At 40.6% G+C, this 27,513-nt stretch overlaps 1 protein-coding gene across 2 annotated transcripts in view; it reads left to right on the top strand.

Moving 5' to 3' along the window:
• TRPC5 (transient receptor potential cation channel subfamily C member 5) overlaps nucleotides 1-23,965 on the top strand; it is a 256,603-nt gene extending 232,638 nt beyond the window's left edge. For both annotated transcript variants that reach the window (XM_082716419.1, XM_082716418.1), the window contains 4 exons: nucleotides 11,968-12,171; nucleotides 12,408-12,449; nucleotides 13,453-13,542; nucleotides 16,117-23,965. In XM_082716419.1, coding sequence (XP_082572545.1) covers nucleotides 11,968-12,171; nucleotides 12,408-12,449; nucleotides 13,453-13,542; nucleotides 16,117-16,809 — 1,029 coding nt within the window. In that variant the 3' untranslated portion in view covers nucleotides 16,810-23,965. The remainder of the gene's footprint in view (nucleotides 1-11,967; nucleotides 12,172-12,407; nucleotides 12,450-13,452; nucleotides 13,543-16,116) is intronic.
• Nucleotides 23,966-27,513: the final 3,548 nt, after the last annotated feature.

Raw genomic sequence — 27,513 nt, forward strand, 5'->3', positions numbered from 1 at the left:
GCTTTCAGCTCAGGTCATGATCTTGGGGTCCTGGGATTAAGCCCCACATCACTGGACTCCTTCCTCAGTGGGGAGTCTGTTTCTCCCTCTCCCTCTGCTCCCCCCCACCCACTTGTGTGTGTACACGTGCTCTCTCTCTCTCTCTCTGTCTCCAAATAAATAATTTTTTTTTTTTAAAAAGAGCTTGGGTCCTAGCATCAACCCAACCCAGATTGGAATTATGGTCCACCAGTTTCTAGTGGTATGTCCTTAAACATGTTTCTTGACTCTGGTGAGGCTTATTTATAAGGAAATAGTAATAAAACCTACCTCAGTAGGGTACAGTGAAACCAATAAGATGATACGCTTGAAAAACCTTACTGATGCTGCCTTCACTGACATATCTGCCTTTGATTTCCAGCAAATTCCTTCTACAAAAAGCTGTCATAAGGGCACCTGGGTGGCTCAGTCAGTTAAGCGTTCAACTGTTGGTTTGGGCTCAAGTTACAATCTCATGGTTGGGAGATTGAGTCCCACACAGGGCTCCATGCTGGGTGTGGAGTCTGCTTAATATTCTATCTTTCTCCCTCTCCCTCTGCCCTCCTCCAGCTGCTTACAGTTTCTCTCTCTCTCTCTCTCAAAACAACAACAACAACAATCTGTTGTAACCCAATCTGTGCCAGACTCTAGCGCTGCAATAATGAATGAGACAAAAGTCTTTAACCTCAGTGAACTTTTCTTCTAGTGGAAAGCCTAAGGATAATTAAATGGGGACAAGTCTGTTAAAGTGAGTTGTGATTGTTGGTGTGAGAGAGCAGAGCAAGGTGCTGTGAAGAGAAGCCCAGTCTAAATTGCTTGTTCAGGGCAAGTGTCCTTGATGAAGTGATATTTAAGCTGAGAACTGACAGATAAGAATAAGTCAGCTTTATTTTCCTGACTAGGAAAAAATACAATTAAAACATAAACAGAAAAAAGATTTTCCCCAAATCCCTCCTCTTTTACCCTGGTCATTATACCTTCAGTCATTCTGTGGAGACTCCTGGAGAAGTAAAGCCTTGAGTTGCCAATTTAATTAGGGATGTGAGAGAGGGTCTAAGGAGCTCACTGGGTATTGGTGACCCCACACTCAAGGCTCAGGAGGGCTAGCAGGAGGGGCACCTGGGTGGCTCAGTTAGTTAAGCACCTGCCTTCAGCTCAGGTCATGATCCCAGGGTCCTTGGCTCAAAACCCACATCGGGCTCACTGTTCAGTAGGGAGTCTGCTTCTCCCTCTGTCCCTTCCCACCCCCACTCATGCTTGTATGCAGACTCTCTCTCAAAAATAAATTTTTTTTTAAATCTAAAAAAAAAAGGTGGGGGGCTTAGCAGGAGAGTGAGGAGCAGGGAATGAGGACACAAGAAAGTCACGCTACCAGGAGCTTCTGATGTGGATTGGGTATGGCCAGATGTTACGGACGTTTCCAGACATTATGCAACTGAATCCTTTTTGAACACTATCCCCATAGATAGTAAGTGAACCAAGTAAGTGGCCGATCTGAGTGGAAGCACAAGGTCAGAAGACTCAGATTCTAGATGTGCTTTACCACTAACTAGACATGTGACCCCCAAGAAGTAATTTCTCCTTTCAGACCTCATTCGCCACACACAGAATAACAACCAGTGCACCACCAACTGCATGGGGTGGGTCTGAGAATCAAATGAGAAAATATGAAAAGTGCTTAGAAAAGCATGAAGCTCTAGATAGGTGGGAAGTTCTGGCGGTCTGATGTCCCTTTCCCAGGGGGAAGCTAAAACACTTAGCATTTTATTTTCTGGCCCGTTGTGTTTGAAACTGGCCAGAAATCACTTACATAGAGAAGACAGTGGCTCCAGAAAGCACTCACAGAGTCCCCATGCCAGGACAGCCAGCACCCCTTGTCAGGATGGAGGGCGGGACAATTCTTCCAGCAATGGAGCTTAGTAGGATCTGAGAGTCCAATTAGAGCTTATTTTCTTTGAGGACCACTGGAGATATCACAAGAATAGTTGGGTTTGTTGTTGTTGTTGTTGTTTTGCAGTGATAAACTGGAGGCCTAGAGAAAGAAACATGGTTTGTTTCCATATGAGCTACATATTTTATATTACCCAAAGGCTTGTAGTGCTATTCCTCAACCAAAACTTACCTATGCTGGGGTGTCTGAGTGGCTCAGTGGGTTGAGCATCTAGATCTCAGCCCAGGTCTTGATCTCAGGGTGGGGAGTTCCTCGGAGTGTAGAGCCTACCAGAAACAAACGAACAAACAAACAAAACAAAGAAACCCAGCAACAAAGCAACAACAACAACAAACTTATCTATGCTTTGTGCTACTCTACTATAGCCCCACCTTCCTCACATAACAACAGATAGTGGTCAGTGGGGTCCACTAGGAAAGAAACACATCCTTAATTTCCAGCATCCAGTTACCCTGAGCCCCATCTTGTTTCCCACCACCACCACCATTTCACACACCCCCACCTTACGGTAGGACAGAGAGGACAAGAAGAGGAAGATAATTGAAACTGTCAAGATGACAGCAGAGGAGGTAGTAAGGGACTGCTATCCCACTGGTTGATTTCACAAGAATGTAGGAACTTACAACTGCCCAAATGTCATTCTGAATCTCTGGAGGTAGATGATTTCTTTGAAGGCAGCAGAGTGGGTCAGAGGTGGATCACAGAGGAGGGATTTCCAGTGACCCAGTGCTGTTACCAATTTGTTTGCCTCTTTCCCTGCCATATGCCTTGGAATCAAAGAGAGAAACAGAATGACAGTCCACTGATTAGGACCTATCTTGTTCTACGAGTGTGCTTGTGTTCCATCCATTAAAGGATCTTTAAATAAACCCCTGTGATGCTTGTGAGAACCTTGCAGTACCATTCTAAAAGGTGGAAAGTGGATCCTTCTGCAGTCTCAGGGATCTAGGACACCAGATCAATTTGCAATTGTCTTTTTTTCCCTCCCAGTTTTATTGTCCTCAGTACAGGAAGAATTTCCCTCCCTACATCCTGACAAGGGATGCTGGCCGTCTTGGCATGGGGACTCTCTAATGCCTTCCTATTAGATAGGCAACATACATGGACCTGGAGGGCATTATGCCAAGTGAAATAAGTCAGGAAGAGAAAGACAAATATCGTCTGATCTAATTTATATGTGGAATCTTAAAAAAATAAAACTCAGAAAGAAAGCCTCACAGAAAAAGAGATCAGATTTGTCTTCACTGGAGGGGATATTGGAGGAAGGTGGTCAAAAGGCACCAACTTCCAGTTCTAAAATAAAGAAGTACTGGGGATGTAATGTGCAACATGAGGACTAGAGTTAACACTACTGGTATATATTGACCTGTGTGTGTGTATGGTATGTGTGTGTGTGTGTGTGTATATATATATATATATATATATATATATACATATATATATATATATGGTATACATTGAAAATTGCTAAGACTGTAGATGTAGCAATTTCTTATCATGAGGAAGAAATTTTTTGTATCTATATGCAGATATTAATTATACTTACTGTGGTAAACGTATGTAGGTCGAGTCATCATGTTGTACACCTTAAATTCATAGGTGCTATGTGTCAATTATATCACAATAAAACCAAGAGAAAAAAATTATAACTCCTCAGTGTTAAACATTATCAGCCTCCCTCACCCCTGCCCAAAAGAAAACTCAGAGAGTACCAAGCCTCAGGGACCACCAGATATCCTCTCCAGCACCTTTCAGCTCTTTGGCTATATTGTGCACACATTAAGAAAGGCTAGGGGACACCTGGGTGGCGAAGTCAGTTTAGGGTCTTGCCTTCGACTCAGGTCATGATCCCGGGGTCCTGGGACTGAGCCCAGCATTAGGCTCCTTTCTCAGTGGGGAGCCTGCTTCTCCCTCTGCCTTCTGCTCCCCTGCTTGTGCACTCTCTCGTTTCTCTGACAAAGAAATAAATAAAGTCTTTAAAAAAAATAAAGCGTAGGGAGCTGCCTTTGTCCCTCGTCTCCCCCCCCCCCACACCCTGTATTCCTTCCATAGTAGCCTGATAAGTCAGCTTTGCTCATTTTTCAGGGTGGCCTCATCACATTTATCTACGGGGTGTAAAGTTCACCCTGTCCCATCAATACAGGGATGGAAGGAGGGGTGGCCATGACAGTTATCTTTGGGGTGTACAAACTTCCCGCTGTCCTGTCAAGAGAGGGATGGAAGGAGGGGTGGCCATAGGCAGATAGGGAGGAGGCAGAGCTTCGGACTGCTGAGTACACCTGAACTAGCAGGTAGAATCCCAGAACCAGTGTTACCAAAAGTGCGGTCAACCACCACCTGCATCCAAATCAGCCAAAGAAGCTTGCTAACAATGTAAATTCTGGATCCTCCCATCCCCGCAGCATCTTCAGTGTTTGTAGGTCTGAAGGGGGGCCCAGGAATCTGCATTTTGGCAAGCACCCCAGCCAAGTCTAATATTCAATGACGTTTGAGAACCATTTCTGTCAACAAATCCCAAGTAACTCATTTTACTTCAATGGCCACTACTCAATAGCTCTACTATTCCTCACTTTTCATAGTGTTGCCCTTTTCTGGAAAGTTCTTTCCCTCCACCTCTGCCTGCAGAAATCCTGCCAATCTCTCAAGGCTCCGCTTAAATATATCCTCTTTTGTAACGCCTTCCCTGCTTTCTGGCCCCCATTTGCAAACAGCTGGGACCACTCTGGAAGCCCTGAGACAAGATAGTGTTTGCTCTCAGTAGTGGAATGTGAGGGGAGTTAAGAGCAGGAGACTGAAGCCAGAGCATGGGTGCTGAGGTTGAGAAGCTGAATTTGTGCTGGAAGCTAGGTAACCAGGAAAAGAGTAACACGCACCGAGCCCCTGAGTCATCAGAGCAGTAGTCATTCCAACCACTTAGCAACAGAATGGAGGAGAGGGATTCACAGTGGTTTCGTGCCTGGGGAGAGGCTGAAGGAGGGGTGGGGAGGCACAGACGCAATGGCCACCCACCAGACAACTGCATATGTTCAGTTGGGAGAAGAACCTGTTTGTAACATCCAATGAGGAGGATCTTGCAGTTTGAGAAGGGTTAATTGGACTACTGAGGAGGCACCAGTCCTCGGGTCCGAGGGACACTGGGGACAATGGTTGGCAGTGAGCTGGCGCTGTAGAAAGGATTCTGATATTTTGCTGCTGAGTTTGTGCCCTTGAACTGAGGTCGCTACGAGGGCTCTAAAGTAGAGAAACTGATATCAAAGTCACTGCCAGCAGGCCCCAGAGTAATGGGAACAGGGCATTCTACCCACCCAGCCACCTTGGGGAAGAGAGGAAGACAGCCGATTCTTTAGAGATGGGAACTGGCACCCCTCTGGACCACCACACATGCGTAGTAAGCCAGAGGTCAGGATATGGAAGGGAATGACTATACTCACTGAGGGGACTTTCTCCACTCAGGACTTCCAAGAGACCTAGACTACTTCCATATTCTGAAGATTCCTGTATGTTTTTTTTAACTGAATACAAACAAAAATGGAGTTACAAAAACCATGATATATTTTAAATACTTACATCTTTTTTAAAATGGCATTTTTAGCCCAGAGGCAAAACCACAATACAACGTATAGCATTGGGTGAGGTCCAGAAATCTGCATTTTTAACAAATGCCCCATATGCACACCAACCTTTGAGAAGCATGCCCTGAATTCTACCAGAAAAAGAAAGCACTCCAAGCGAGATAGGCTTCCCCTGAAATGCCAGGGAAGTGAATTCTCTCACTTCAGTTTGGGGTGTGTTACTCTCCCCTTGCAGAGAAACAGAGCTGGGCTTCTGCCCAAATGATGTAAGCAGCTACTAGTTAATGTGAAAAAATGCCAAAATATCCCCTTACCCGAAATCACCCTCCAATCAGCCTGCCATGGGGCCCAAGATTCCTGGGAGTAGCTTTTCTTCTTAAAAATTATTATTAGCTCTGCTCTGCTGTGTCGATGCCTGCCACTCTCCCTTTGCATTATGTTATAAAGCTTTCCAGTTTGCTAAGGCAAGATGGTTGCTGGCAGGAGATCTAAGAGAATGCATAAGATTTTGTCAAAAGCTGGTAAGAAATGGGCCTCATGGTTTGACTGCAAGACAAATAACCTTGAGCTCGGATTTGTTGAGAAATATGAAATTGAAGAGACATGTGCATTTGACCTCGCTATGGCCATGTGTCCAGAATCTGAGCTAGTCAACAGCATTTAAGGGTATGTTCTCCAGTCACAGTACATCACACTGGGACAGTGAAAGGGGATAAAATAAGTAGAAGCCCCGGCCTGCTCTACAGGACCTGATAATCTCAAAGGCAATGCATGGCACACGTGTGAACTAGAACACATAAGTAAATCCATGTGTCATTAAAAGCACATTATGGGGGCACCTGGGTGGCTCAGTTGGTTAAACATCCGCCTTCGGCTCAGGTCATGATCCCGGAATCCCGCATGGGGCTCCCTGCTCAGTGGAGGGTCTGATTCTGTCTCCTTCTGCCCTTCCCCCATGCTCCTGCGCTCGCTCTCTCGCGCGCGCACTCTCTCTCTCTTTCCCTCACTCGCTCTCGCTCTCAAATAAAATCTTTTAAAAAATTAAAAATAAGTAAATAAACGCATATATGGTAGCACAGAAGTCCTGAAATTTGGGAAAGTATGGAAGAGGAAGAATTGCAGCCCATGGTTGTATCAACTTTTTGTTTGTGTTTTAAACACTAAGAAGTTATGCCCCTTTAAAAAAAAAATAGTTATCTAACATGCTGTGGGAAAAAAAGCATTCGATCTCAACAAAGAATAGAGTCATACAGTGGGCCAAGTGATAAACCATAGACATCATTTTGAGATTATTAAGCTTATACAATCTTCTTACACAAAAGAACCCTCCCAGGCCCTGATCTCGGAGAATGTTCAAAAGTAATAGTTGAGCAGAAAGGGTAGGGCAGAAAGTAGAAAGCTTTGCCACCAAACACTGAAAATAACCAATGAAAAAGACAACGTCTGATTTGTCCACCACACAAGGTGAAAGGCTAGCCCCATGCAGATGCATAAAAACATTTGGGGCCTCATACATTCAGGGAGGTTTAGACTAATACAACTCCAAAAGACACAGCTATAATCTTGTCATTCAAATTAGATCAAGGATTGAAAATAAAACAGATTTCTACACACCAAATCATCTTTTTGTCCCTGTTGTTCACTGCTACTGTCCTAACATCTAAACTCTATATATACTTGATAAATGAGTGAATATTTGAATGAATACTTACTAATCACTTCATGGCTCACATGGTTTAATCCTGCCAGGTGCTCTATTATTTCCAGATTTTCAGGTTTCGGGTTTTAATTCTGTACACTAATCATGTTCCATGTAATATTCCTGCCACCACTGTTGGACAGTCATCTCTCTCTACCCAGCACATAGCACATTATCTGGAATATTCTGGAATCATTTCTCAACATAGGAACCAAAGAATGGAGGTTAGGTGGACCATGACTTAATACATGATAAATGAATGGAAAAGCACTATCAAGACAGTAATTTACGTAACCTCTCTGCTCAATTAATACATAGAAATTCCCAACCTGAACCCACCTGAGTACTAGGGGCAGGAAATGGTAGCAGTGGGCATCCTTTAGCTGTTTTCAAAATGCTTAGCCAAAATCATATCCTCCATCTAAATGGAGTAGGGACAATGAGGGACACCAGAAAGCTTCCCGAGCTCGTAAAGATGTCTGTGGTTTATCACTTGGCCCACTGTATGACTCTATTCTTCGTTGAAATCAGATATCTTTTTTCCCCACAGCATTTTAGACAACTATTTTTTTAAAAGGACATAACTTCTTAGCGTTTAAAACACAAACAAAAAGCTTAACTCACACAGGAATTTTTTTTTTTTTTTTTAAAGAGCACTTCCAGATACTGGGGTACCTAGGCAAGTTTGAAAATGTGACTCAATCCATCTGAGGAAATTCTTACTGAATAGCTACTTCATTTCAAGAGCTATGGAAACATTGTGCGGATGAAAGTTTGGCTATTTGGGGCCATCAAAAGTTAAAATCAGGGGCGCCTGGGTGGCTTGGTGGGTTAAAGCCTCTGCCTTCAGGTCAGGTCGTGATCCCAGGGTCCTGGGATCGAGCCCCACATCGGGCTCTCTGCTCAGCAGGGAGCCTGCTTCCCCCTCTCTCTCTGCCTGACTCTCTGCCTACTTGTGATCTCTGTCTGTCAAATGAATAAATAAAATCTTTTAAAAAAAAGTTAAAATGAAAATTCAAGGTTTGTTTCTGGTGTTATGGGCTCAGCAACGTAGTGGAAAGAACCCCTGTCCTCCTTTACATGCCAGCTTGCCTACAGCACCTTTGTCTCTCAAGGCAGGATTTCAGGGCAGTGATGGTTACTATACCTATAATTGTACACACATATATAAAATATATTATATTTATCATAATATATATTATATATAATACATGTATTATGTGTGTGTGCGCACGCATGTGCATGCATGTGTATGCACTTAATGTACTGAAGCTGTCTTAGTCCTGGGTCTCATTAAGGGCATTCAAATGCTTTTCCAGCATACTCTCTTATGAATTTGGAGGAAAAAAATCTATACATCCTTTTATATTTTTACAGGTTGACATCTAGATATGTCATCCTAAGTTTAAACCATTGCAAATGACACCATTTCTGGAATAGGGTAAATACTGACATTTAAAATAAAACTATCCAATCACTCATTTAAATGTATCCAATGGAATCTGAATCCCATAGTGATTTGTAACTCATAACCATGTATTTAAAAAGTAAATGGCAGGGCGCTTGGGTGGCTCAGTTTATTAAGCATCTTGCCTTCGGCTGAGGTCATGATCCCAGGGTCCTGGGATCAAGATCAGCATTGAGATCCCTATTCAGCAGGGACCCTGCTTCTCCCTCTCCTGCTCCTCCTGCTTATGCTCTCTTGCTGTCAAATAAATAAATAAAATCTTTAAAAAATTAAAATTAAATGGCTAAAATCTTCTTTACAGGCAGGAAGTTTACATCATTCCTTTTCTCCTTGAATTCTTATTTCCATTCATATCCCCACAGAATTTTAACCTAATGCTATAAAATTTTTGTTCTAAATATTTTATTACTATCGATCATGCTATAACAGTTCTTCATAACAAAACTATAAATTAAATTTTAATTTTTTTATTTCCTGTGGCCAGAAGGTAATAAATGTTAAAGCATTTCCTTTGAATTAAGTTATGATTCCATGATTAGCAGTACAAAACAGCTCAAAAGAACACAAATATATTTACAAATTCTGATAACTAGGATGTAAAAATACATTTTTACTAGTAATGAATTGCTTAAATATGTGAATAGGGTTTTCCTCTAACTAGTTATTATATCCACAGAATATTAATATTCAGGAACAAAATTCAACATCAACTATATTTTTATATTTTTATAAAATTAAGTGCTAAGAAACCTTTTCATATCAATAAGTATATGTGAATGGACAGTTTTATTATGCCATTGTCACTCAATTTTCTTGAACTCTGAGTTACATGCCAAAAAGTCATGTAAAGATGTTTCGTAAAATAATATTTTAATAATCTATCATCTGACAACTTGATTAGGTTTGCTTTATATTTTATCAAAAGCAAGGAATTAAAAACCATATGACTTAGGAAAGGATTTGTTACTCAAGATTATAGTCATTCAGTCTCTCAATTTCTGGGAAGTAAGCCTGCCTCCATGTTACAAGCCTTCCTATGGAGTAGACCATGTGTCTAGGAAATGAGGAAGTTCTTCAGGCAATAGCCAGAAAGGGACTAAGATCCTCAGTCCAACAGTGACAGATTTCACTTCATTGAAAGTAATGTAGTTTCCTCTGTGAAAGACCTTAATGAGTGTATGAAAAGACAAGATGCAGACAGGAAAAAAAACATTTGCAAGCCACATTCCTGACAAAGAGCTTGTATCCAGAATATAGGTATACCTTGTGTTTTTTTTAAATGAGATTTTATTTATTTATTTGACAGAGAGAGAGAGCACAAGAAGGGGGAGCAGCAGAGAGAGAAGGAGAAGCAGACTATCCACTGAGCAGGGAGCCTGAGGTGGGACTCCATCCCAGGACCCTGGGATCATGACCTGAGCTGAAGGCTTAACCAACTGAGCCACCCAGCCACCCCAGGCAAACCTCATTTTATTGTGCTTCACACATACTGTGTTGTTGTTTTTTTTTTTTAACAAATTAAAGTTTTGTGGCCACCCTGCATCAAGCAAGTCCATCAGCACCATTTTTCCAACAACATTTGCTCACTTTTTGCCTCTGTCTCACATTTTGGTAATTCCTGCAATATTTCAAACGTATTCATTATTATTCTATTTGTTATGGTGATCTGTGATCAGGGATTATGACTTGCTGAAAGCTCAGATGATGGTTACCATTTTCTGGCAATGAAGTATTTTCTAATTGGGGTGCCTGGGGGGCTCAGTCAGTTAAGCATCCAGCTCTTGATTTTGGCTCAGGTCATGGTCGCGGGGTAGTGAGATCGAGTCCTGAGTGTGGCTCTACGTTTAGCACAGTATCCGTTTAAGAATTCTCCCCCTCCTTCTCCCTCTGCTGCCCCCAACTCCTTCTCTCTAAAATAAATAAATCTTGAAGGTATTTTCTAATTAAAGTGTTCACCTTTTTTTTTAAGATTTTATTTATTTATTTGACAGAGAGAGATCACAGGTAGGCAGAGAGGCTGGCAGAGAGAGAGAGAGAGAGAGAGGGAAGCAGGCTCCCCGCCGAGCAGAGAGCCCGATGTGGGACTTGATCCCAGGACCCTGAGATCATGACCTGAGCTGAAGGTAGCGGCCTAACCCACTGAATCACCCAGGCACCCCGTGCACATTGTTTTTTGAACATAATGCTATTGCACACTCAACAGACAGCAGTATATTGTAAATGTAACTTTTATATGCACTACAACAAAATTCATTTGACTTGCTTTGTTGTGATATTTGCTCTACTGTGATGGGTCTGGAACAGAGACCACAATATCTCCAAGGTATGCTATATATATATATATATATATATATATATATATCATATATAGCATATATATATAGCATATATAGCATATATATATATATATATATATACATACATATATATGAATTCACCTATAAGAAAACAATGCAATAAAAATTGGGTAAAGGATCTGAACAGACACTTCACCTGGGTGGCTCATCAGTTGAGCATCCGACTCTTGGTTTTGGCTCAGGTCATGATCTTATGGGTCTTGGGATGGAGCATCCCCCTTCCTCCATCCCCGCCCCGTTGGGCTCCACACTCAGCTGGGAGTCTGCTTGGGGGTTCTCTCCCTTTGCCCCTTCTCTCTCTTTGAAATGAATCAATAAATCGTAAAAAAGCCTGCCCACACCAATTCCATTCCTTAAAAATAACTGCTGTTGACAGTTTGGTATGTACCTGTCAAGAAGATGTAAGCATGTCCTATAAAGGGTGCTTCAGGTGCATAAATGGCATCATTGTACACAATAGAGGCTTTATGTTGCTTTTTTCACTTCCAGGTCTTGGCGCTCTTACAGATATTTGGATCAGCGCATATGCACATACATATGTTCTATCTATAAAATGGTGATAGATCTACTATATTTGTAATAGCTATATTGCAAGCCATTTTGTGGACATAACATCATTTACTCAAGCAAGCTCCCACTGTTGGATATTTAGGTCACTGCTAGCTTTTTTGCTGACAAGCTACGGTGCTAACAGCGAAAGACCCTGTGCATACCTCTTTTTGCAAGTATAATGATCAGATAAACCACTCAAAGAAGGATTACTGGGTCCTGGGGTATGTGTAACTTGAATTTTTATACCTACTGATAGATTGCCCTCTAAAGAAGCAAGCCGAACTTTGAGAAGGAGGCATGGGTGCATTTTGCAGTTTCCCATTCCAAAGTCTTGAACTTCCCTTTCACAGGATCATGCCGATATTGAGTGGAAGTTTGCAAGGACAAAGCTCTGGATGAGTTACTTTGATGAAGGTGGCACCTTGCCACCTCCTTTCAACATCATCCCCAGTCCCAAGTCATTTCTCTACCTTGGTAACTGGTTTAACAACACCTTCTGCCCCAAAAGAGACCCTGATGGTAGACGGAGAAGGCACAACTTGAGAAGCTTCACGGTAAGAAATTCCATTTCTTTAAAAAATTTTTTTTCTAGCTTCCTCCCTGACTGCCCCCCCTTCATGACAGTCCCTATATTAAACAGCATAAAATCACTCCAAACTACAGAGGTGTGGGGGGTTGTCAGGCAGGAACTCCTGTGTTGTCCTCCAGTCCTAATATTTAGAAATATATTCGAGTGGATGGGCTGCTGGGAGACAACTGATGTGAGCTCTCTGTCCTTTGTCAATTACAGGAACGCCATGCTGACAGCCTGATACAGAATCAACATTATCAGGTAAAGCTCATCCCAGGGACTAAACAAAATTGTTCTTGGTCAGTGGTGTGACCTTGGACAAGTCACTTAACCTTGCTGAGCCCCGGTTTCATCATCTGTTAAACAGGGGTGATATAACTTCACTCACAGGGTTGCGAGAATTGAATGATGAACATGTACGCATAATAGTGTGTGGGCATGTGGGCGTGTGTGTCCTGGTATGTTTAGCGGTAGCTATCATCTTCACCCTTACTGACACAAAGTAGAGTGACCACGTGTGTGCCATTCCCAGGAGGCTAAGTAAAAAGAGGCCATCCCGAGATGGCCTGGGTGGCTCAGTCGCACTTCTGACTCTTGAGTCAGGCTCAGGTCACGATGTCAGGGTCATGGGATCATGCCCCATGCACCTGCACCAAGCTCTGTGATCAGTGGTGTGCCAGATTCATTTTGTCCCTCTCCCTCTGCCCCTCCCCCACTCTCCCTCTAAAATAAATAAAATCTTTTTTTTTTTTTAAAAGAGAGCATACCTGTAAAGGAGAAGTATGCATTGACTTTAAGAAAAATATCTGGATTATGTAATTAATAGACACTGAAATCAGCAGACTTTGTGACACCAAAGAGTGACTTTATCAATTCTACAAGAGAGAAGAACAACTCTCATCTCAGTGGGAGGTCTGTAGTTTAGTGTAGCCCCAAAGGGAGGGTATTAGCCATGACTTTCCAAGGATATTCCACTCTCATTATTCTATAAATGTGAATATGTGTTTGCCTTCTTTGTGGGCTGAAAGGTTTCTTGTTGGGTGAATTTGATTTTGCTGGCCTACTCTGCCAACACATTTGGACTCACAGTCACTCTTTGTTTAGCCAGTGCACTTAACTGGATTTTTGCAGAAAATGACTGGATCCCAGAAGGATTTCCTATTGCAAAGACAGTCTAAGCATGTTTTACTTCTTGACAGTGTTTCTTCCTTTCCTGAGAGCCTGAGAAGAAAACTGAATGCCCCCTCCTTTTTTTAATTTCCAGGAAGTCATCAGGAATTTAGTCAAAAGATATGTGGCTGCTATGATAAGAAATTCCAAAACAAACGAGGGACTAACAGAAGAAAATTTTAAGGTAATTGAATCAGGAAGTGGTTTAATTTCTCCCTTCACATTTCTTAAGCATTATGTAATCTTCACAGCGTTTGAGGTTTCTGGTGATCATTTGACTGCCTATAATACAGCAAAACCAGTTTTGATTTTTATGTTCTCTTAGAATGATCTGTCACTGGGGCACCTGGGTGGCTCAGTTGGTTAAGCGTCCAACTTTTGATTTCACCTCAGGTCATGGTCCCAGGGTAGTGAGATGGAGTCCTGAGTCAGGCTCTATGCTCAGCACAGACTCTGCTTGTCCCTCTCCTTCTGCCCCTCCCCCTGCCTGCTCATGTTCTCTCTTTCAAAAATAAAATAAAATAAAGTAAGAATAGTCTCTCATTCAGTCAATGGAGAGATTTCATCAATGTCTGTCATCACAATCAGCTTTATGAACGAAAGAAATTTGCCTTATGCATCGTTTTAATATTCTGGGTGTCTCCCAGTATGGGAATTGAGGGCTCTAAGTGTTGTGACAAGGATGTGGGGTGAGGGGCAAGAAAGCAAAAGGAAGATGCCTGTAGATGTAAAGGCCTTCTTTACTTCAGAGATATAAGATGAAAACCAACTAATCCATTATTAAATCTAAGATTTAATAAACCCTACCACAAAACAAAATCCTCCTGATACTAGCATTAGCCTAAAATTATGGTTCTCCATCAGGGGTACTTTTGTTCCCTAGGACACATGTGGCAATGTCTGGAGACATTTTTCGTTGTCACACTGGATGTGGGTGCTAGTGGCATCTAGTGGGTGGAGACCAAAATTGCTACTGAACATCCTACAATGCACAGGACAGCCCCCCACAACTGAGATTATCCAGCTAACATGTCAAGTGATTGAGAAGCCCTACCTTAGAACACATTCATATTTTCTTTTTTTAAAAGATTTTATTTATATATTTGTCAGAGAGAGAGTGAGCACAAGCGGCATAGGGGGGAGGGCAACAAGCAGAGCTGGCAGAGGGAGAAACAGGCTCTCGGCTGTGCAGGGAGCCCGATGCTGGACTCAATCCTAGGACCCCTGGGATGGTGACCTGAGCAGGTGAGGAAGATGCTTAACCAACTGAGCCACCCACGTGTCCACACATGCATATTTTCTAAGGAACATAAAAAGGTTATCCAGGGCACCTGGGTGGTACAGTTGGTTGAGGCTCTGATTCGTGGTTTTGGCTCAGGTCATGATCTCAGGGTCATGGGATCGAGCCCCGTGTCAGTCTCCACATTCAGTACAGTCTCTTGGGTTTCTCTCTTTCTTTCCCTCTGCCTCTCCCTACTCCTCTCTCTCTCCCTCAAAAAATATATATAAATCTTTTTTTTTATAAAAGCCATTATCCCAAGCCATAGATGTAACTCATCCATTAAGGGCTTGCTATGTGCCAAGCACTCTACTGGGTGCTGGGGTACAGTGATGAGCAAGATATCACCAGCCCCCACTCTCGTGGAGTGACACACAGTAACAAGAGAAGGTGACAAATGACTGAGTATTGTGACAGGATAAACACAGGGTGCTGTGGGACAGAGAGGAGGGACACTCAACTAGGATCTGGAGAGTCAGGGCAGTTTTTCAGAAGAAGCTGTGTTTAAGCTGAGGCTTGCGGGAGGAGCCAGATAAAGGAGTTGCAGATGAGTGTTCTAAACAGAGAGAACAGCACGGGCAAAGGTCCAGAGGCATGAGAGAATACGTCCATGCAGGTGGACAGTAAAGAGCCCGAGGAAAGAGTGAAAAGAGCTCACATGGGCCCTTGAAAGACCTTGTAGTCCTTGGAATAGCATTTCTACTTTTACCCAAGGTCAGTGACAAGTTACTAAAGAGTTTTAAGCAGGGGAGCAATAGGATCCAACTTAAGCTTTTAAAAGGTGGTTTTTAAAGGAGCAATCTAGCATCTGGGCAGCCAGCTAAAGATAGAAGACATTTCCTGGGGATGCCTGGGTCAGTCAGTTAAGCGTCTGCCTTAACTGGCTCAGTTAACTAGCTCAGTCAGTTAAGTGTCTGCCTTCGGCTCAGGGTCCCGCATCAGCCTCCTTGCTCAGGTGGGGAGCCTGCTTCTCTCTCTGTCTGCTACTGCCCCCTGCTTGTACCCCCCGCCCCCCGCCCCCCGCCCACTGACAAATAAATAAAATCTACAACGACATTTCCTGGGAACTTCAGTCAAAGAGCAGTCTCTAACCTGACATGTTCCACTTCCCTACTTTTATTCCTTAGGGTCCTAAAAGCTTTTCTGTCTTCCATAGTCTTCCTATATGCAGATATGCCTATGAGAGCTAGTACCTTATTTACTGGTTAGCACTTTAGCAGGGACAAGTCTGTTGGTGTCCTCCTGATGAGGGGCGTCTGAAATCAACTTTGCCAACTGCACAATTTTTCCAATGGCCAGCCCTGCCCACAGAATTATTAGTATGTTTTTCTTGTGCTGGAATAATGTGAGATTTTGCTGGTAGTCTGTGTACTTTGTGATTTGCCATTAGGCAAAACCTGGGACATTCTGAAGGACACCCAATGAGCCTATTTTGAACTAAAGATCAAGCTTCTTAATGTGTCTTCTCTCTTGCCCTAGGAATTAAAGCAGGACATTTCCAGCTTTCGATATGAAGTACTTGACCTCTTAGGAAACAGGAAACACTCGAGGAGAAGCTTTTCCGCGAGCAGCACTGAACTCTCTCAGAGGGATGATGCCAATGATGGCAGTGGTGGGGCTCGGGCCAAATCCAAGAGTGTCTCTTTCAACTTGGGCTGCAAGAAAAAGGCCTGCCACGGGCCACCTCTCATCAGAACCATGCCAAGAGCTGGGGGTGCCCAAGGGAAGTCAAAAGCTGAGTCATCAAGTAAACGGTCCTTCATGGGTCCTTCTCTCAAGAAACTTGGTCTCTTGTTCTCCAAATTTAATGGTCATATGTCTGAACCCAGTTCAGAGCCAATGTACACCATTTCGGATGGCATCGCTCAGCAGCACTATATGTGGCAGGACATCAGATATTCTCAGATGGAGAAAGGGAAAGCAGGGGCCTGTTCTCAAAGTGAAATTAACCTCAGTGAGGTAGAATTAGGTGACGCCCGGGGTGCTGCTGAGAGCAGTGAATGCCCCCTAGCCTGTTCTAGCTCTCTCCACTGTGCATCCAGCATCTGCTCCTCAAATTCTAAACTTTTAGACTCCTCAGAGGATGTATTTGAAACTTGGGGAGAAGCTTGCGACCTGCTCATGCACAAATGGGGTGATGGACAGGAAGAACAAGTTACAACGCGGCTCTAAGTCTAAGCCCCTATCCCCTGTTGTGGAACACAAGAGAAAATTTGTAATTTCCTTGCTCTCAGAGGTGACATAGAATCTGATTCCTTCATTGCCCTCCGCCCCCACCAGAAAGGAGAGTGAAACTCCCAGTATCTTCACTGTCTTTTATAGCCACATTTTCCATTTTTTTTGTTCTTGTTAGTATGATTATTATTGCTATTGTTTGCCTTTTAATGCCTATTAACATGAAGTCCATCTCACAACCAGCTGCAGGGGTGTTTGCCCCGAATCAGCAGAGGTGCAGTCGGGTGCTTTACCCTTTGGCTTTGCTTTTCTTCCCCTTGCTTCCTTGAAGCTCCAGGTGCCACTTTGCTACTGTTGCTGCCGCGCAGAGTCCTGACCTTTCACAGGATCTCATGCCATTTCCCCACGGGGCTGAGGGAGGTGTTCGGCAGTCCCCACCAGCTATCAGATGAGGCAAGCCAACCTGCCTATCGATGTCTGTCGCCCATTCCAGTTCAACAAACAGCATCAAAGGGAGACTGAAAAGACTCCAAAGAATTGTCAGCTTGTGGTTTCGGGGTAGAACTGGCCTTTCTCGTTGTTTTTGTTTTTAAACACAATAATTTCTCCTTATCGTGGGGGCTGTTGAGTGTTTCGTTTCTAAAAGATGTGTTAGTTTCCCCACGTGTGCCAGTGAATATTTACCACATAGTATGTGTCCTATCTAATAAGTTAGTGAATTCCTTTCCTGTGTTTGTGTGTTTCAGTTGACTTACTACCTTTTAAAATGTGATAGTATTGAGATTAGTATTTAGGACGTGTGCTGTTTTTAAGACCCTCTGCTGCACTCTAACCAGTAGTCGCTACATCTCATACATTGGCCAAAAAAAAAATAATAATAATAATTAGCTGGTACATTTATAGGGATCTATCTACTGTCGATAGTTTTAGTCATCATTGCTATCAAAAGCATTTCTAAGGTGAAAGTCTGGGTTTGAAAATATTTTTTTATCAGAAAAATTACATCTTGCTGAGGTGTCAGAATCCAAAAAGAGCATCTTCATTTGAATTCATTGCATTCTGATGAAAAAAACAATTTTAGGTCTAGATAACCTAATTCAGGTTGCAGTTTAAATATTCACTGCAGACAGCAGAATTACATGTGTCAACTTATGTTAGATACATAACATAACCCTACTAACTTCATGGAACCATAAACGTGATCCAAATTCTGTCTTCAAAGAAAGCAGAATTTATAGATACAAATTCTTTTCCACAGATATAGATACAAATTCTTTTCCACATTTTGAAGAGTACCTCATCAAAATCTGAACGTTCAGGCTAAAAAATGAAGTCTATGATGCATATGGTCATCATTTTGACCCAATAACCACTGAGTGATAACCTGCACACCAAGGGTGGGATTGATTTTAGGTTTTTTTTTTTTGGCCTCTGATTTTTGTGGTTTTGTTTTTATTATTTTTTACCAACATTAGCACAGAGTTGTCCCCAATTCACACTCTAACATATGACCTGATCAGCCCTAGGTGTGGGTCCGAGAGAAGTAAATTAATAGTGCATAGCTCAGAAAAGTAAGAAAGTTAAGTGTTTTTCTGTTCTTGTAAATGTTAACAGTAACAGAAATCCATCTAAATTCATGTGTGTACTTTCTGGTACAAGTAAAATGAAGCATTTTCAAAGAATGCATATATGCCTCCAAAATAGCTTGGGACCGTGTAGTTTCTGGGTTATTTGAATTGATTCCTATTTCCAGCTCTAGCTTGGTACCTGATGGTCAAAACATTGCACATGAAGAGACAAATTGGTGGGGAGGGGGGAATCCAAGGGGGTGTTGAATAAAGCTTGGATCCAAGGAAAAGTGATCAAGAGAACAAGTTGCATCAAAACCCATCTGATGAGAGATTGTCCCCAGATAATTCTTTGATCATAGCTGAAGTGATTATTTACTCAACTCCAACTTCTCGCCTGCTTGCCTAAGCGGGACAATCATAAATGACCTTGTTATCAATAACAGGTGATTTTCCAGAAGGAAGGTTTCTGAATTTACGGATTCGAATTTTCCAATTGTCAAATTTACTTTTGGTAATAAATAGCACTCGGGCTACCTTCCTAATTCATACTGATAGCACCAAAAACCAATACATGGCCCTATGTCATCAAAAGAAAATGATACCTCTTTCTCACAAATACATGTACTTGTGATAATCTAAGTATAATTGTTCTGGCAGTCACTGTATCAATTTGTCAGAAAACAAGGGTAGCCATAGAACCATGCTCCAATATAGTCTTTTCTCAGTTACGTTCTGAGGAGAAAATATGTATAAATGATAGCAGCCAATCTCAACGACTAAAAGAAACCAGTGTCATATTTTATGAGCAGTACATTCCTTTTCAGATCTTCTCAGGGTTATTGTCTTTATGACTTGGCTTACAACTGCACTAGGTACCTTGAGGCCTGGTTATGATAGGGATTGAGGCCAGTGAGCTGTTAAAACTGGACAGCTATCGCCTGCCATAACTTCCACGTTGGTGACATAAATATTTTTATTCACTTTAACTCAGAAAAGTAGGAACTCTTAACATATAAATAGAAAGGAAAACAGATTTGTGTTCACCTCTGGACCTCTATAGACCCACCAGACCAGCTACTATCAAGAAAGGTATTTCAAATACAGTACTTAAATGTCATCTGACCCCAGAGAATGTATAAGCCGATGTGAGAGTGAATTTATGAGCAGAGAAAATTGGAGCTAAGAGAGTACCTTAGAGAAAAACCACTCTATCCCAACCTCTATTCCAACCTCTTATTTTACAAACAGGAAAAAAAAGGCCCAGAGAAGAAGAATGACTTGCTCAAGGTCACAGAGCCAGCCAATAAATCCAAATCTACTAAGTCATACAGAAGCAAGACATTTATTATTAAGCATATATATGATATAGTATGTATAGGAGATGTGAAAATGGAATGGCCGCTATACATATATTTTTGTCCATTTGCTCCAAAACTTAAGGCTGATATATTTAAATGTAAAGTGAAAAATGTACCCCGAAGTCAAATATAGTGATACATGGTATAAGAATCATTTACTACTTGTACAAATATCTATACCATGGTTTACCTCCATTATAGCTGGCTTTCTTGTAACTTCTATATACCTGTATTCATTTGTTTGATTCCACCACAATTCCATCAGTGTGTCCCTGATAGTAAGGGTAGATCCCACAAAGATAATGTCTGAATTATATTAGAAAATGACCACTGCTGAAGAATCCCTTCCACTTCCAACTTTAAGTCCAGTGGAGTACAAAGACAAAGGAAAGATTTCTAACTCAAAGTCACTGTTTCTTGAAGATGCCAAATTTTACAAGGGTATAAATGCTCCAAGTTATATTTTTGCCCATTTACATCAGAATATTACAGATTTCTCTCTGCCTCCCATAGTCATTTTTTATTCTGCTCTGACCTAATTTAGGCTATTTCAGCTAGGCTCAAAACATCTAAACATCTGCCTGCAATTTGATTAAAGAACTGGGAAAAAAGTAGGGCCTCTACCTTTTGAATGACTTAAATCATTAACAAATACTTTTTCAATAAGAACTTTATAGTTGTTATGGCAGTCCAAAAGCTCTCCTGCAAATTTCATTGAATTTCAGTGATAAATATGAGCTGATACCTTAACCAGAAAATACCAATGACCATTTGATGTTCCTATTTATTAGGTCTTGTGAGTGAGACTCAAGTGGTGTTTTGACTAACAGTTTAAGTGGCCCAGACCTTGCTTGGTTTATTAAATCATCAGATAAAAAGTACTTGAAGTTAGACAGACATTCTTTCCTGTTTAAATGTACTTAAGAAAAATTGACCATATTATTCTGGTAATCGAGTTTTCAAAACAGTGCTAACAAACAGATTGCTTGTATAGACATAGCCAATGTAAGTTGATGTAATTGTTCAGATCACTTAAATAACTTCTTCATACCTATCTGTCAGCTCCCTCTAACCACTGTGGCTTTGCCTAAAATCTATGGGCATTTTAGATTGTTTCTCTGGCTTATCTAGATAATTGTTTCAAATATCCACTTTGCTGGTGAAGAATTAGCCACTGGGAACCAAGTACCGCAATCCAATGCGACCATTACTTTAGGAAAGACAAATGCTATTTCTACTGGATTTCCAGCGACCTTTTCCAACACTTTGTATCTAACAGATCTGAGTTTTGGCTTGCATTGCTTTTAGGGGGATGTTTGTAAAAGCGAGATCCTTATCTGTGTTACACACACATGCACATGCCCACAATGAAAATTAATAGCATTTGATCGTTCTGGTCTTGGCCCTTCATCTTTTTGGGTAATTATTTAATCATTTTGAAGGGAGGGGGAACAGGAATAACTTCAATGGAAAGAAAATTCCTGAGATATGGTGAGGAATTTCTAAAATAAATTGCCATGACAGTATCTGCTGTAGCACAACTGTTAAGACTGAAAGCTCTTGGAATTTTGGGTTTCTTTATTTTTTGAAGAAAAAATAAAGCACTTAGGTCAGATGAAAAGGCCCTACCTGCAAAAATAAAAATGCATTTTGGTGAATAAAATTAAATCTGCTTACCTTGGATTTATTGCATACTTGAGATATTATTATTCATACACTGGTATGTGGTCTATGATTTCCACCTCTAATAGGCTGCATGGTGGTCCAGAGAAGAAGATTCCAGTAGGTGGTTTTGAGAGCTTTATTTTTAGAAAATGAAATAAATGTTCAGTAAGAAACAAAGGAGGTAATTGCTTGGGACAATACAGGCAGCAAGCCAGGCTGCTTGCTCTAGCATTTTCCAGCTCTGTATTTGTTTTATTCTTACTCTAGAGTGGACTTGTATCTTGTACGTGTTAGTATATTGGATCTGAGTTGTGGTCTTTCATTTTTTAGACATACCATCAGTGCTTGTGGTATTTGAGAGACATGCACATATCAAGAATGATCATGTTTAAATATAAAATTAAGCAGAATGCCCTTAATGCCAAAGCTAGCTTTCTTATCTGGTGTGAAAAGTTGTGAAGTTGTGCAGGGACTTCCTGTTACTACACAATGAAAGGCAATTTTTGTAGTAAATGGGATGATCCCATCACTTTCGACCATCGTAGTCAACCTTCATAAATCCGTAACTGTAACACACACCTACCCTACCCTCATTCTTCACCCTCAAAAAGAACAGCCTTTTTTACAACCATCCAAATGACTTGATAGAACCAAAAGAGGTTAAATGAAGAAGTAGGTAAAAAGGGCCTGCAGTGTGAAGGTCATTTTCACCAATTCACTGCCTATTTTGGAAAATAACTTTAGGTCCATATTTGGTAAAAAGGTGGGTGATCAAGTGAAGTTCTACTTTTTCTGGTGCAAGTGCTAAGACCTAATAGGCACTTTAATAGGCACCAATATAAAACAAAATGTTTTCTTGTGTGATTTGTAAAGTGACCTGAAACTGCTCTTTGAAAACCAGTTAATTTTTTTTTATCAACTTTATTGAGGAATGACCGGTATACAATTACCTGCATCCCCTTAAAATGTACAATTCGGTGAGTTTTTGCAGATTTATTTAGCCCTGGAACGACCACCAACATAAAGATACAAAAATTTCCACCACACCCAGCTTCCCCCTTCCTCTTTGCAGTCTGAAATCTAGTCGTAAACCTGCTGACAACAGTGAGTGGCAGCCTTACTGAAATAGGTGCATACAAAGCCTCCCAAGGAGGAAACATTAAAGAGCACCATATTTAGTATACAACCTCTATTGATTTGGCAACAACCATGAATTAACCCTTGAAACATTTGTGTTTAATTGTAAAACACATCCTAAGCGCCAATCGCTTGTCACGAACAAATTCAGAATTGGCTTCCCAAACCTTATTTGAGCCATAAGAAATGACAGTTTATGATGCAGAGGTTCTGACAACTAAGCTGCTAGCAGGAAGAAGCCATAATAAAGAAAAGCCCCAGCCTTTGTAGAAAAATGGAGGGCGGTTAGGGTTGGACCCAGGAAGAGCTCTGGTAGCAGAACTAGGAGGTGGCTGTAAAGGGAGGATGGCAGCAGTTAGATGAATGTTCAAGTCATTTTAAAGTCACATGTATTTCCTGTGTATGGTCTAGTTACAATTTAAGGTAAGGTTTTGTCCTTACCTTTTGACCTGGTGGTCACGCCTTGCAGGACTTCTTTTATGACAGATATTCAGTGATCAGTTTAAATAACCAAAGCAATGTAGCCTGTAGTCCAACAAGCAAAGTGATAACTGTACTTAGTATACATGGACAGGAGAAGCAGAAATCTCAAATACCTAACAGGATCATTAGAACCAATGACACTAAAATGAATGTCCTGTGAGCTCATGAGGAAACCTCTAAACCCAAAGGGGTTAACACATTAGTCTCTGGCTTTCTTAATGTTAAAGGGAATCCAATTTGTTAAATTATTAGCTTTAAAATTTTTAACTGTTGAAATTGCTCCTGTAACAAAGCAAAAGTAAACCCATGTGTTTTCTTATGTCAACTGTAAAGGGGAAGACTTTCTCAAGGACATTTCAGTTAAGTATAAACAAACACATCCTTCTCAAGTGAAAACATTTTGTCTTTTGCTTCTTGTAACATAGGAATGCACACCAGTGGCAGTATTCAAGAAAATACCAATATTTAAACCTTTCACATAATTGTTTCAAGATTTCTCAAAAACGAGGTTGAAACTGAGGTTGAAACAATGAATGCAGTTGGAACTCATATTTGACACAAGACAAAGAATAGTAAAACACACAGATGGTGTTTAATTCACTTTCTTAACCTAGTTTGACAGCCCTGATCACACATCACCTTACAGAAAATGTTTGCATCAAACTTAAGGTTAAAATTAGATCTCCTGATCTAATTTTTCTCATGAAAAGGGGAAAAATCCAAATGTATTTGTGTAAATGGCATTTTGGCTTTGCAGACTACAATTTTAAAAGCTAAAACCTCCTTGAGGAACTTTACTTTCATTTGAATACTTTCTGTAAAAAGTGCAAAGTTGATGTCATCTTTAAATGTGTTAAAAATATTGTACAATAAAATAATTTTGTGTATTTTTAGCTTCAGTATGAAGAAAAATAAAGCACTGAGTTTCTTCCCCCTGAAGTGTCTGGCTACTCAGAATCAAGGTGTTTTGTTTCTCCGTTTTCCCATCATTTATAGCTAGCTATTATTAATGAATGTCTATGAACAATGGACTTTACACTAGAATTTAACCACCATACATTTAAGGGAGACCTCTGCAGTCCCACCCCATATATTCTGAAAAGCAGATGACTGAGAATAAACATTAATATCATCCTTTTACCATTAGAGCTGTGACTATCAAATATTTAAAAACTGAATGAGCATTCATAAAGAACTTTGAGATAATGACATAAAGGGACCAAGACAGTTATAAAGCTCGAGTTTACACACTGAGCAACATTACAGGCCTTATCCTGAAAATGTCTTACTCTTTATGGAGTACCCAAAGTGTAATACGTGTTGTGCAAAACAGTTTGAATCTGCGGGCCAGCGAAAAGACACATAAGCTGAGGTTAAGCTGGTTGTTATTAAACTAGTACAAGTACATTTGGGCAATATTTCCTCACGTATCAGTTGATATTGTAAGTTTTGTTTTTTTGTTTTTTTGTAATGGGGCACCTGGGTGGCTCAGTTGGTTAAGCCTCTGACTCTTGATTTAGGCTCAGGTCATGCATGACCTCAGGATTGTGAGCTCAAGCCCTATACAGGCTCCAGACTGGGCATGGAGCCTGCTTAAGATTCTTCCTCTCCCTTTGCCCCACCCCACTCATGCTTGCAAGCGTATTCTCGCTCTCAAAACAAAAAACAAAAAAACCTTTTTTAATAATAGACTTTTCAGCAATTACCTTGTCCCTAATTAATTCAGGTTCGAAGTTTTATTGTTTTTACTAACACTAACTTTAGGCCACCAGAGAACTGGCTAGCATACCAGAATAGCTTAACTTTCAGCCAAATAACTTGCTTGCAAGTCCTGGCCTAATTATTTAAAGTATGATTGGCTGTGTAACATCTACACATTAGTTAGGTGAGTAAGGACAATTAAATAGGTAGTAACATAGCTGAAAAACTGTCATATGCAATAAACTGTCATATGCAATAAACTCCTACAACTCAATAACAAAAACACAACAAATTTCAACATATCTCAAAAAGGAATAAGTACAACTGGCAAATAAGCACATGACAAACTGCTCAGCATCATCTGGGAAATGCAAAGTAAGATGACGAGATAAAACTTGTTACACACCTACCTCAATGGCTAAAATTATAAAGATTGATGCTACTAAATGCCGACAGGGCTGAAAAACAAGTGGAACTCTCATACATTGCTGATGGGAGTGTAAAATGTATACTCAACTTCGGAAAAATGTCCTGCAGTTCCATACAAAACTAAACATACACCTAAACTATAACCTAGCAATTCTATTCCAGAAAGAATGAAAACAAATGTTCAGAGGCTTCTACAAAAATGTTCACAGCAGCTTTATTCCTATCTAAAACCTGGGAATAGCTGAGGTGTCCATAGATAGAATGGATTAACAAATGATAGCACATCCATACAATGAAATGCTGCTCAGCAATAAACATGAACTACTGGCACAAACAACATGAATGAATCCCCAATATATGTGCTGAAAGAAGTCTTACACAGGGAGTGCATCCCCTGATATATATATGTATATTTTGAAAAACTAATTTATGGGGGAAAAATCAGAAGGAACAGTGGTTGCCTATGGGACAGTCTGGGGTGACAGAGATTGACTAAGAAGGAGCATGAGGGAATTTCCTGGGGTGATGTTATCTTGAAAAGGGCTCCAGTTTCACAGATGCAGGATTTATCAAAGTTCACTGCATCAAACATAAGATGTGTGCATTTCATTGCCTGCAAATATTATGTCAAAAGAGAAGAAAGTGAACCTTTAACAAATACTCAATTCTAGTTAACAATATGCATGCTGAAATGTTTAGTAGGAGTTAAGTGTCCTGGAGTCTGAAATTTTTTTGTAATGCATTAAAAAACAAAGATTTATAGATGGATATGGGAAAAGCCAAGTAGATAAAACATTAATTGCAAAATCTAGATGGTGGATAAACAGATGCTCACTACGCAATTATTTCAACGTCTCTGTATGTTTAAAATTTTTCGTAATAAAATGTTGGAAAAAAATAAGCAGTGAGTAAAGGAAAATAAGTTAACCAAAGTCAAATCTATACTGAGCTTCAAAACTAGGAGGGGGAAAACTTCTTAGGTAGTTGAAGCTATTTTGGCAGAGCGAAAGGAATGAAAGAAAATTAAAATTCAACTGCTGAAGCAGGCAAAACAAGTATAAAATTGTGAGGGGGGGCTTGTTTCTGTGGGGAGGGGTGCTTGGTACAGCCACCCATATGGTAGAACTTTTCTATTTTATTGTGGTAAGAACACTTACCATGAGTTACCCTCTTAAAAGGCTTTTAAGTGTGCAATACAGAAGTGTTATCTATTAGCCATAATGTTGTAGAGAAGACCTCCAGAACTTCATCTTGCATAAATGAAATTTATCCAGATAAAAGCTCACTTTGATCTGGCTAATGTACCAGTAAGGAAAGAAAACATTCGTTTTTTTAAGTCTAGAACTTTAGTACCCTAGTACTAGGGTAGAATTTTTTTTCTGTAATTCTGCAAATGATCTGAAAAACCTGTATTGTATAGTTTGGAAAAAGCCAAATAAAGGTTTGCTAGAAAAGATCCACTACTTGATTAGGTGAAGGGACTGACTGCCTACAAAACACCAATAAACCAATACTATTAACCAGCAATGTTTGCTAAGATAGATCTTAACATTTTTATTCATGAACTAGCCCAAATTTTCACAGGAAATGATGCAGTTTAGCCTCAATACTGCTGAATCACTTCTCTCAGCTCCCTTTCACAAAAAATCTTGCCAGTGGCGAGGACCACCCACCAGAAAACCCCAAAATACAACAGCTGTTCAACAGTAAAGGAATTCCTGATTTCCAAGCTCCCCTCTGGCAGCCATAAGCAGTGAATTCAAGAAGTGTTATTAGGGAAACAGTGAAACAGTAAAACCTGAAATAGTTCACTTACCTCGATTAGTTTCGACTATAAATGTGTATCACGGTTTAACAAAATTTAGTTTTATAGGTAGCTAGTGAATACTCTTGAGAATTACAGACTTTGAAGAATCTGTTGCCAATACTATAGGCTTCTCCCAATCCCCAGATGTACCTTCTTATGTACCTATCTATGGACCTTATGTGATGGCTTCTCTAAAATTGTTTTTCAGCAATTAAGACAAAATTCTTTAAAACCTCAACTCTAATTTTGTAAACATTTATTCTCCATATTGCCAGTTGCCAAGGCAGGTTTTTTTTTTTAAGTATTAGGAAAATCTTCAAACACTAAAGTAGAGGGAATAACATAATGAACCCAAGCTTCAACAAATATTCAACAATTAACACACAGCTCATCTTTTGTCTATAAACCCTGCCTCCCAGATTTTGAGGTGATCCCCAAATTTATCACTCTGAAGTGGTTTTAGTCCCACTGTAGTTACATAAATTCAGGCCCATCCTTTCCTGAACCTGTTATCACCTCATGCACAGGGACCCCACACACAGCCCTGCAA

This window comes from Mustela nivalis, assembly GCF_964662115.1.
Source record: "Mustela nivalis genome assembly, chromosome: X".
Lineage (NCBI taxonomy): Eukaryota > Metazoa > Chordata > Mammalia > Carnivora > Mustelidae > Mustela > Mustela nivalis.